At 41.4% G+C, this 10,820-nt stretch overlaps 1 protein-coding gene across 3 annotated transcripts in view; it reads left to right on the top strand.

Annotated features, from left to right (window-relative positions):
* Positions 1–6,156: 6,156 nt before the first annotated feature.
* Positions 6,157–10,820, top strand: part of LOC129187272 (ceramide synthase 5-like) — a 10,228-nt gene continuing 5,564 nt past the window's right edge. The window contains exons 1-9 of one of the 3 annotated variants that reach the window (XM_054786307.1): positions 6,157–6,526; positions 7,429–7,531; positions 7,712–7,842; positions 7,950–8,007; positions 8,098–8,148; positions 8,236–8,328; positions 8,636–8,764; positions 10,309–10,415; positions 10,538–10,694. In XM_054786307.1, coding sequence (XP_054642282.1) covers positions 6,351–6,526; positions 7,429–7,531; positions 7,712–7,842; positions 7,950–8,007; positions 8,098–8,148; positions 8,236–8,328; positions 8,636–8,764; positions 10,309–10,415; positions 10,538–10,694 — 1,005 coding nt within the window. In that variant the 5' untranslated portion in view covers positions 6,157–6,350. Of the gene's footprint in view, positions 6,527–6,959; positions 7,028–7,428; positions 7,532–7,711; positions 7,843–7,949; positions 8,008–8,097; positions 8,149–8,235; positions 8,329–8,635; positions 8,765–10,308; positions 10,416–10,537; positions 10,695–10,820 lie in introns of those variants that run through there. The other 2 variants (XM_054786317.1, XM_054786323.1) reach the window with 2 other exon arrangements.

Genomic DNA, 10,820 nt, shown 5'->3' with positions numbered 1-10,820 from the left:
GGCACATTTGCGGGCATGTTTGTTAATGTGCACATCCCTGTAACTTTAAACCATGAAATAATAAATAAATAGATGGGACAACGGTCGCAAACTTTCATTGAAATGGTACCGTTTGATGTTAAATACATGACACATAGCTCTGTTACAATAATCAGTAAATCAATTAACCACACGTAAATAAAAACAAACTCGATAATTTTGCCAGTCTCGATATGTTGACATATGCATACGTGTTAGGTTTCCTCCTCTCTCGCGACCAAACAGGCTAGATGACAAGAGGGTTCACACCTGGGTGCGTTGGTTCTATAGTGAAATGAACGCAGTGAGCGAACCCTCCTGACAGTCATTCAGGCTCTTTGTCACAGTGGGTGGATCCGGGGCCGCTGGCGAGTGCAAACACGGAGTGGTGTAAGTGAGGAGTAAAGCGGCGCTTACACTTGCACGCGTTTTGCCTCCGCCGTGGCAATGCAAGCCTGAAAAGCGTGAAGACTAGTTTGCGCACTGTTCGCGTTCTGTTTATGCATGAATTACGCACTTGGTGACCGAAAACAGTGCGCATTGGCACGAACTGACCACAGCCCAGCACGACTTATTTACACACCTTGTCAAGTACCGTTTACGTCTAGTGCATGACAATAGAACATGCTACGCACATTGTTCCTGCATGGTTATGCATCGTCACCACCACTTCCTGCATCTGTGAAACAGTCCTGGCATTATTTGGTGCCGCTGTGTCCCACGTGATGCCACGCAACAGCAGGTATACCACCACTATAGCTTCAGTAATTCTCCTGTTAATTGCTGTTAAGGAATAATACTCAATGTTCACTATTTAGTGAAGTGCAACTTTAATTACAGAGACTTGATACTTCATTTTATTTATTGTTGTGTGTAGTTTTTATTGCATTTTTTTTCTTCACAGAGATCCATTTTTTCTTGTTTTTGGTTGTGACTTTTATTTAAGTGCAATTTTTCTTCAAAGAGACTGAGAGTCCATTTTTATTTTCATTGTTTTTTGTCTGTTTTTGTTTAGTTTATTATGCTGTTTGCTTAATTTCTTTTAATTAAAAGCTTTTGACAATCCAATTCCAATGTTAAATACTATTGAGAAATTAAAGTTTACTGCTTTTGATACAGTGTACTCACATTATTATGTCAGATATTATCATTGCATTAATGAAAAAATGGTCTTAAAATAATGTTGACAGTAACATCTTTTATTGGCAATAATTGGTAGGACAATTCTCGTCCAGCAAAATTTGTTATCGTGAGAGGCCTAATGACACAGAACAACAAAAATTACACAACATACATCTTGTAGGCAGAATCTGATGATAAGAATAATAATAAGAATGAATTATGAACACAAAAAATGTACTACCAATCTGATGCAAGGTCCTGTAGAAAAACATAAGACAAAATTAAGTAAACCTTGCTTGATTAGAATATTACTTAAAAATCACAGTATTGTTCTTTAAAGCATACATTAGTTGAGACTAATGCTGGTTGCAGCCAACTGGGGCACTTAATTTTGCCTCACCTGCATGAAAACTGGATCAATCAACAATTACTTGCACAACATTGACAGAATTCTTAACAATCAATGAATCTATTAGTATGGTGTAACTCTAACATCTCAAAAACATACAGTGTAGGCAGACTTGCAACCTCTCAAAGTGTTTGTGAGACCGCTTTCGTCCATGTAAAAAGTTAACACCCCTAATCTTATACTGTTTTGCTGATACTTTGTGGCAACACAATGGCGATCCTGTCAATAACTTATTGCTGGCCATTTTAGCGATCCTTGGAGGCAATTGGAGCACATGTAAAAGTGGACTCAAAGTGACAAATGTCTCAGGACTTGAACAACAACAGATCTTGGATGATGATGGGTCACCAGATTCCACACAGAACCCTTGCCCCTGAGTTGAACAAGCTACTCGTGAAACAGAGATTTAGGATGACACGTCACTAATCATTGACATAGTTCGGTCAATGATCAACCAATGCAGCCTTCTCTACTTTCAGTGGTTTTGCAAATCTTGCATTATTTCTTAGTTCGGCTTGGATGTCGACTTGCATTAACACTTGCACTGTGTTTTAAACTAAACATGATAAGAATTGTTTTTTTTCCATCAAAAAGCTCTGAGGGGAAATTGCTCATACAGTATGATCACAGATGGATTTAACTACTGGGTTACTCAATCGCTGCTAAAAAGCTAAGGATATCCTGTTTAGAGGGTCCAAGACCAGGGCTGTTCAAAGTGTGGCACAGTGAGCTTCCCCTCAGAAAAGAACATAATAGACAGTAGAGCTCCGCTTTTCACAGTGGTTACTTTCCATGCACACCAACGAATGGCAAAAATCCGCAAGTAATTGATAACAATGTATTTCTTCTTATAGTATTTCTAAAACAAGGCTCATTCCTAACCCTCCAAACCAGGGGTCACCAACGTTTTTCCTTGTGAGAGCTACTTTTACATAATGAAAATGGCCAAGAGCTACTCATTTTTGGAACATTTCTTTTCAGAGCTTATTTTAAACCCAAACAAAGCGAATATGCTTGTTTTACCAGAACATTAACAAAATGCTGGTGTCCACAACTCACATTTTGTATTTCAGAATGCATTTCTTTCTACTGTTCTTTCATTATTAACTGAAAACCTGAATGAAAAGCTGGCTTGCGGGCACCGCATGTGGTCGTGGGGGGCTACCTGGTGCCCGTGGGCACCACGTTGGTGACCCCTGCTCCAAACCCTCCTGCTAGCTTGACGTTGACATTCCAATTTCGGATTAACATCTGCATTAAAAGTGATTGTTGGAAATAGGGTTAGGTGATATAAACACTGCAGAATAGAAAAAATATTCATTTCACCTATGATAGAGATTTTAATTCGTGTCAAGCAAACTGAAGAATTACCAGCTGCAACAGGTGTCGTCAATGTAATGTAGCGTTGTAGTTAGCGAGGCTAAAGTATGTCCTTCCAAGTGCGAAGACGCTCCTCTAACTTACTCATACTCACTTCCATGGTGGCAAATCAACTAAATGTCTTTAAAGGAAAACTGCAACTTTTTGGAAATTTTACCCATCATCCACAATCCCTATGTGAGACACGAACACGTCTTTCCCTTTTCTGTGCGTTTTAGATGGGCAGTTTATCACTAAGAATGGATGTAATTGGGATTCACCTATCCCGCCTATAAAGCCCTGTAAAAAAAAAACCCTCCAAAACCGGCAACAATGGTCTATTTACATGCCGTGACCTGCATATTAACCAAGCTATAGTAGCATTGTTATTGCAGAAGTTTACACAGAGGAGCTACTTTTCTGATGTAGTGACACAGCTAGATCGACTGCGTAAATACTGTAGCTGTGACATCAAGCACTTTGTCCTCCATGTATCAGATCAATCGATATCATGGTGACATACTGTACTTGATGGACAGTTGTCCGTCCGGTCCAGCTGGCCTGAGGCAAATTTTCCAGCTGATTTTGGGGAGTTGGAAAAGGTTTCTACCACTGCAGGGTTTGTTAGCGCTAACAATTTGTTGCGATGCAGTCTCTTGGAGCAGTGTCCTCCTCGCCAGATACATGGAGCCTTTCCATCAGTGGTAACACTGTGTGCCACTCAGTGCAGCAGAAACACTCGATTTCTGTTGGCCTGGCTTGGCAAGCTCCACATTAACACCACCAATTTATGCTGGTCTTGACTCTCTCAGCCCCCGTTTAGGCCGACGTTTCACCCCGTCTTCTTGCCCACTCAGCTTTTAAAACCTGTCGCTCATCCTCCATATATTAAGGCTAAAAAAGATAAGGTTCTGAATCCTCTTTTGTTTCAAAGTAGCCGTTGGTGGCAGCTCTCACAAAGTCTGCCATAGCGAACACATAATGCGTTCTCTATGCTGTTGTTGACGGAAATAGCATTCTGTGAAATCAATACGCCCAGGAAAGTTCCGGTAATGCTTAAAATGACCAAAATACTGTAAGTTACATGTTATCATAAATGTGCCTGTTACTACACGGTTACAGTGTGTATATAAAATGTTGATGGAAGGTTTTTTTAGAGGGCTTTATAGATGGAATAGGTGAATCCCAACGTCCATTCTCAGTGAAAAACTAATCTTTCATGATTGTATCGACTGCTCCCCCCTCCCTTCTCACACAATGGGCTATTCCATGTTACTGCGCATATGCAGATTGATTCAGGAAGACAGCGGCAAAAACAAAATTGTTGGCGTGGCGTGGAGAAAGATGAAGCAGAGTTACCCAGTGGAGCGAAGGAGGCGAGAAGAAAGTAAAATTTTTATCAAAACTCCTGAAGGTGTCAACCTTTTTCATAGTCCCAAGTACAAATGTAGGCACTCAACGACAAGAACCAGACGCTCTTGACAGGAGCATGCCTGTCAGTGTCAGGCGCGGAGGTAGTTCTCGGGATAAAGGTGAGCCTGCGAGTGATGCGTTTCATCACAAAGATGTGCGTATCAAAGCGTTAAACTACATTAAATGTTGCTTAATGTTAAATTATAGTAAAAGCATTGAGATGATTCACTTGTTATGCAATAATAATCCCCCAGGAGGATTTTAAAGACTTTAGCTCAGGAAATAGGTGAATTGTTTCATATTCACACTAGTTTTTAATACTACTAAGAAGTGTGATTATGTGAAAAATCTTAAATTCATCATCTGCTGAGTTAGTAGATAATGAACATTAATATTTTAAATAATTTTTGGGAGGGTATATAAACATGGCTATATAACTAGCTGCTGCCCACACTGAAGACCTTGTATTGAGGTGAGAGTAAAACTTTTGTCAGTGCAGTACCGGGATGTGAAGGGCCCCAATGACTGGGCTTGCCTTGGGCCCCCAAATGACTAAATATGCCCCCAATCCACTGTATGCATAATAACATAATACAACTGAGGCCTCTCCTACTCACCAAATATAATGACTTTTTGGAACATATTTTGAGGAATTTTCTGCTCTGCCCAGACGTACTCAATCTAAGAACTAAAAATCATTTCATTTTTCCTTTTAGATAACTGCAGTTATCTTAGCAGGTGTTTATCTTTATTGTTCTCAGGCTGCTGCCCCCGTCTGGGTTTCTGGGGACACAAACTAAAAGAGCAATATTGCAAGTTGCCCTCTGTTGAATTATGGCTTATTTGGTCACACAAGTAGGCCTATATTTCACTTTTTCATTACAGTAATGCCAAATGCCAAAACAATTTACCACAAATAAATCACACAATTAACTGACAGCAAATGTACATTTAAATCATTCAGGGCAGGGGTTGGCAACCTTCAGCCTCAAAAGAGCCATTTGGGCCCATTTCCACCAAATTAAAACCCACTTGGAGCCACAAAACCTATTTGACCATTACATTGACGGTAATGCTACATATATAGTTTCCTTAAATGTATTGTCATGCTCCTTTTCTGTTAGTCATGTTTCTTAAACCTTCTCCACCGATTTCAGATCAACATACGCAGAGTTATGTAACACATCGATTAATTGCAGCGCCAGTACCACTCTCTGTGTCGCATTAGCTGCCATTGTTCATTAGCAACAAGGGAAGCTAACATACTTTAGCTAGCTAATTAAATAATTGACCATGGTTTCTCATCAAGTTGTCTCGTCAGAAAACACTGCCCCAATGCACTTTGGCAGAGAACATAATCCTATAATAATCACATAATCCACTCCGACACAGAACTTTGAAAGGCTCATGACAGCGTCAGAAGAGATGGCATAGTGACTATACAGAAACATAAAGCATTTGGAACTACAGTAGAAGGCTAAAAGAGACTGAGGCTCCGGAGCCACAGGCTGCAGACCCCTGGTCTAGGGCTAAATCTCCATTCATGCTAATAATATGACCAATCCACTTAGCAAACCTAGTACAATAGACTGTTATATTGTCCACATAAAACTTTAGTGGCTTGGTATGGTGTGAAAAGTCACTGCAAAGTATGATCCCGAGTTGCTGGGGACTTAAGGGTCTTTAAAATCACTTAAATATATAGTTATGGTAGCAAAATCCAGGTGATTACGCTACGTTAGTTGAGCGAGAGGTTGCTTCCTGGCCCCACTTGACTTGTGGGCGGCCGCTCTCTGGGGCGACAATAAACCCAGAACGTCATTGAAAGTTTGCGGTGGGTGGTGCCTTTTACGTGTCAAGATAGCGTATTGTACAGTTTACTCGCAGGAGTAAAGCGGCGGTAATGCCTACTTAGCGCCACTGTGGAGCCTTAGGAAAGAAGGAAGAAGGAAGGAGGTGGGAGAGTAGCTTTTACGACTTTGGTACGCCACCTTGCTAGCTTACAACTGGTGCTCTCGTCTCTCCCTCGATGACTTCCTCGTTGTTAGCCTGGTTTTGGAGCGATAGATTTTGGCTTCCCGAGAATGTTTCCTGGGCGGACCTGGAGCATCCACCACCTGGTGTGGAGTACCCTCGAGTGGGAGAAATACTTTACGCCCTGCCGCTCGCCGTTGGAGTTTTTGTGTTGAGGCTCCTGTTCGAAAGGTACACAAGAGTCTTCATTTTGGTGTAGAGGACTTCATGGGACATATGTTGCTCATTAAACACAACACTCACCACCAAATGGTTTGGCTCGTGTGATCCCACGGAGCGCTGCACACGTTAGAACACTCCGAGATATATTACGCGTCTATATTTAGATTCAGATTCAGTACAGTTCAACTTTATCAACACAATCTCCAGTCGAGCAAAACGTCAGTCACATGATTCTTTTGCTAGTCCCAGTCAGATTAGATGTGTCTGTTTTATGTTGCTACTTTTTTTGTAAAGAATCAGAGTTACTTAACACTCAAGAGGGGGAGACTTGAGTCGCCAAATGAGGCTTTTGTTCGTTTTGATCGCATTGATCTTTGGTTTTGCAAAGTTTACCGTTAATGGACAAGCTGCTTCATTCAGAGGGAAGTCAGCAGCAAACGCGCAGGCCTTAACCAAGACTGTGCTTCTCACGAAACCATCTTTTTCCAATGTGGGGGAAAAATATTTCAGGTAAACGGGGTGGGTTTACAAATGAAAGATGAACAGTGAAGAAGATTATCTTGTGACGTCCATTAGCATGTTGGTCTCAGGAGACCCTCCAGTCTCTTGTCTCTCACATGGTCACATGACAGGTCATCACGCTCTGTTTGGACTAGGTGCTACATTCTTTAGGATTTCTTCTTTCCTGTGTCGCCCTGAAAAATGTCTGTTATGGTTTACCACTTACACTACTTCGTGGGCAAAGCTCAACAGTTTGTGTCAGCAACTTGGCTAAAAGTTAATGTATTCCTGTGCAACATAGTTAGCCTCTCTGACTCTTGCCCTGTCTAAATGTCTCACTTAACCACATCATTTCTGTGTCCCTGCCCCCACTCTCTCTTTTTTTCCCCCCTCCGTATGTGTGTATACAGGCTAGTGGCCAAGCCCTGTGCCCACATACTTCAGATTCAGGCGGGAGTGCATCGTCAAGCCCAGCCCAATGCTGTCCTGGAGAGGGTATATCAGTCCAAAACGGTATATAATTAGTCCCAAGTTTGCCCGTTTGTCTGTCAAATGGCCCACTGTGTTACGCCACCGCAGGCGTAATGATATGATCGCATGGCTGTGCAAGCCTGCCTACTGGAATTTGGGTGTTTTGCAAGTTGTAGAGCTGACCAAAAGCAGGTAATTCCTGTCCTCTGGTGCTCTCACTAGTGTCCAGAAGCAAAGCAACTGGATGGACTTTCCAAGCAGCTGGACTGGGATGTACAGAAAATACAGAGATGGTTTCGCATACGTCGCAACCAAGACAAGCCGAGCATGCAGACAAAGTTCTGTGAGAGCATGTATGTTTTGTAAATATTCTTATTTGTAAGCACTTAAGGCATACCAGAATCCATGCGTGCGTAGAAAGAAATAAAATTAAAATTCCCTCTTTATTTTTTCTCTTCAGGTGGCGATTCACTTTTTACTTGGGGATTTTTATTTATGCCATTCGCCATTTATGGGTGGTGAGTTGAGCTTGCTTGCAGAGCCAACTTATGATCAAGTGTATTGTATGCTTTGGTGATGAAACCCTCTTTTAATGTTTTTTCTCTTAGTCACCTTGGATGTGGAATACCAGATTGTGCTGGGAAAACTATCCCTTTCAGGTACATATCTTTCATATTGTGATGTCATGTGGGTCAGTTCCGCTCAGTAACGCTGGTATTAAAGGTGTTTTTGTTTTCACCCCATAGCATCAGAGTCCTCAACAATTCAATCACTATGTGGCTGAGCTGGCCTTCTATTGGTCTCTGATGTTTTCCCAGTTCACAGATATCAAACGTAAGGTAAGTCAACATTGATACAGGAAACTAATTTTGTGTAGAAATGTTCAGTCGTCTTTGAGTCATACAATTGCCTGATGGCTAATTAAGTCTGGTAAAACAGGTTTCACAATGAAAAGCTGCAGTGCCTCAAAGATAAATACGCGTAACAAATAGTTTCACATCCATTTGTCATTGACTCTGAAGACGTGTTTTGTAACGCACACAAGTGCGCACATTTACAATCATTGTTCCTTACGTGTGCTTGTGTTTTAACATAATACCAAGTGACCCACCTCTGCTTTTCCTCTCTCCACTGCATAAATGTCAGGATTTCTTCATCATGCTTGTCCACCACCTGGCCACCATTGTCCTTATCACCTTTTCCTACGCCAACAACATGCTGAGAGCTGGCACTCTGGTCATGTGTGTGCATGATGCATCAGACATCTTCCTTGAGGTAAATAAACAGTTTCAGTTTGTCTTGTTATAGCACAACCAGAAATAGGCCTCTCAACCTCGATGCTCAAACACAATCCATTTTGGTTTGGTTTTAATTAGTTTCAGAACCAAATGTACAAGTATAAAAATAAGTTAATTCCTGTATAATAAATCTATATGAATCCAAAAGTGAATCTAGTATCAAAAGGGGACCTTCTGTAATGCACTTTTTCCATCCATCCATCTTCTATGCCGCTTTCTCTCATCGGCATGTATTTTATCCAATTTTAACAGGATTTGGATTCTCTGATACCTTTTTGTATAGGAAAATATTTGCACTTCCCACTGTATACGGGAAATGCAATATCACATACTAGTACAGTGCAGTAGTTACAAAAGTCATGCAGCTCCCCGTCCCAACTCTTCTTTGGGACACTAATTTGACATCATTGTGCATTGTCCGCTTGTGGATGTCAGACTGTTATGGATCATGGCTTTGGCTGTAAGATACCACGAATGAAATGCATAGAAAATCCTAAATTAATCAGTTTATCAACTTTGTTGGGAGTTAAACCATTATAGTGCATAATACTTCACGAGATATATTTGGTGTCGTTTTTTTATACACTTGCACAACTACAGTGTTCCCTCGCACCATCGCAGTTCACTTTTCGTGGATTCACTCTTTCGCGATTTTAGTGCTTTTCAAAAACAATTTTAAAGCGTAAAAACGCTGTTACAGGCTTAGCCTGGCCCTTTAAGAAGAACTGCATTGTGGGAAGTTGATTGTTGTAGTTTTCTGCCTCCTGATTGGTTGTAGATCGTAGCTAGCTAGCCATGACCACAACAGGAGCTGTTGCTCGCTGCCAATACAATAAACAATAGCCAACCGTGCGACTCCGAACGCTGCACGGCCGCAAGCCCTGCCCCGACAAAACCCACAACACCGCCAAACTCTCTGCACCCAAATGGCATAAGAATCCAGCCGGACTCCCGGACTGAAGGAAGGCAGAAGCTTCGCGGCCGGACCCCCGGACACGCCAAAGCAAGGCAAGCCACGCAGCTGGAACAAATGAATCCTCGGCTCACTGAGTACGACACGGGGGGAATAAACACGATGGCAGATGCAACACGCTTTCAACAAGGACACAAAAACACCACAGCCAAACAACGAAGAGCCACGGTCAGTGAGTCAGTAATTTCTTGTGTCCAACCAAGAAGGTTCATTAAAATTCAAACGAAATTTTAACTTTGAGAGTGTTTAAACAAGAGAGAAATGTGAAGACATGTTAATGCCTGTCTGAGAAAAGTGTATGGTGAGGGGTTTTACATCCTTATAACATATATAATTATTGTAAACAAATACAGTTGGCTACTTCGCGGATTTCATTTATTGCGGACTATTTTGGGAACCTATCCCCCGCGATAAACAAGGGAACACTGTACTTAATTTGTAGTTTATACCTTTTTTTTAACACATTTTTTCACCTAAAGTCCTTGTATTTTCCAAAGGTGTATATGCCTTGTGGGCAAAAGAAACTGCCTTTTTATTTCCGTTAACAGGCAGCTAAGTTGGCCAACTACGCCAAATACCAGCGGCTGTGTGACGGCCTGTTTGTGGTGTTCAGCATCAGCTTTTTTATTGCTCGGCTTGTCATCTTCCCTTTCTGGTAAGACAAAAGTATCTTTTTGTACAGCTTGTCAAATTGTAACTGAGTAGATAGTTTTGTTTTTTTAACACATTTGAAAAGTAATGTACTGTATTACAAACGCACATCCATATTTGTTGCAGGATTATTCACAGCGTTTTGATCGAAAGCTGGGAGATTGCAGGCCCATACCAGGCCTGGTGGCTGTTTAATGGATTACTTCTGGTCCTGCAGACTCTTCATGTAATCTGGTTCTACCTCATTGCACGCATTGCAATTAAAGCCATTTTCAAGGGGAAGGTATGTTGCATTCAAGATTGTCAGTGTTTTTAGTAATATAATCAGTGATGGCCATCACTCTCCGCCCACCCCACCATTGGCGGAGCTATATGGAGACATTTCAGGTTATGTTATGTTTCAATTTAT

This window comes from Dunckerocampus dactyliophorus, chromosome 1 (assembly GCF_027744805.1).
Source record: "Dunckerocampus dactyliophorus isolate RoL2022-P2 chromosome 1, RoL_Ddac_1.1, whole genome shotgun sequence".
In the NCBI taxonomy this organism is placed as follows: Eukaryota; Metazoa; Chordata; class Actinopteri; order Syngnathiformes; family Syngnathidae; genus Dunckerocampus; species Dunckerocampus dactyliophorus.
This window is presented reverse-complemented; position numbering and strand designations above follow the sequence as displayed.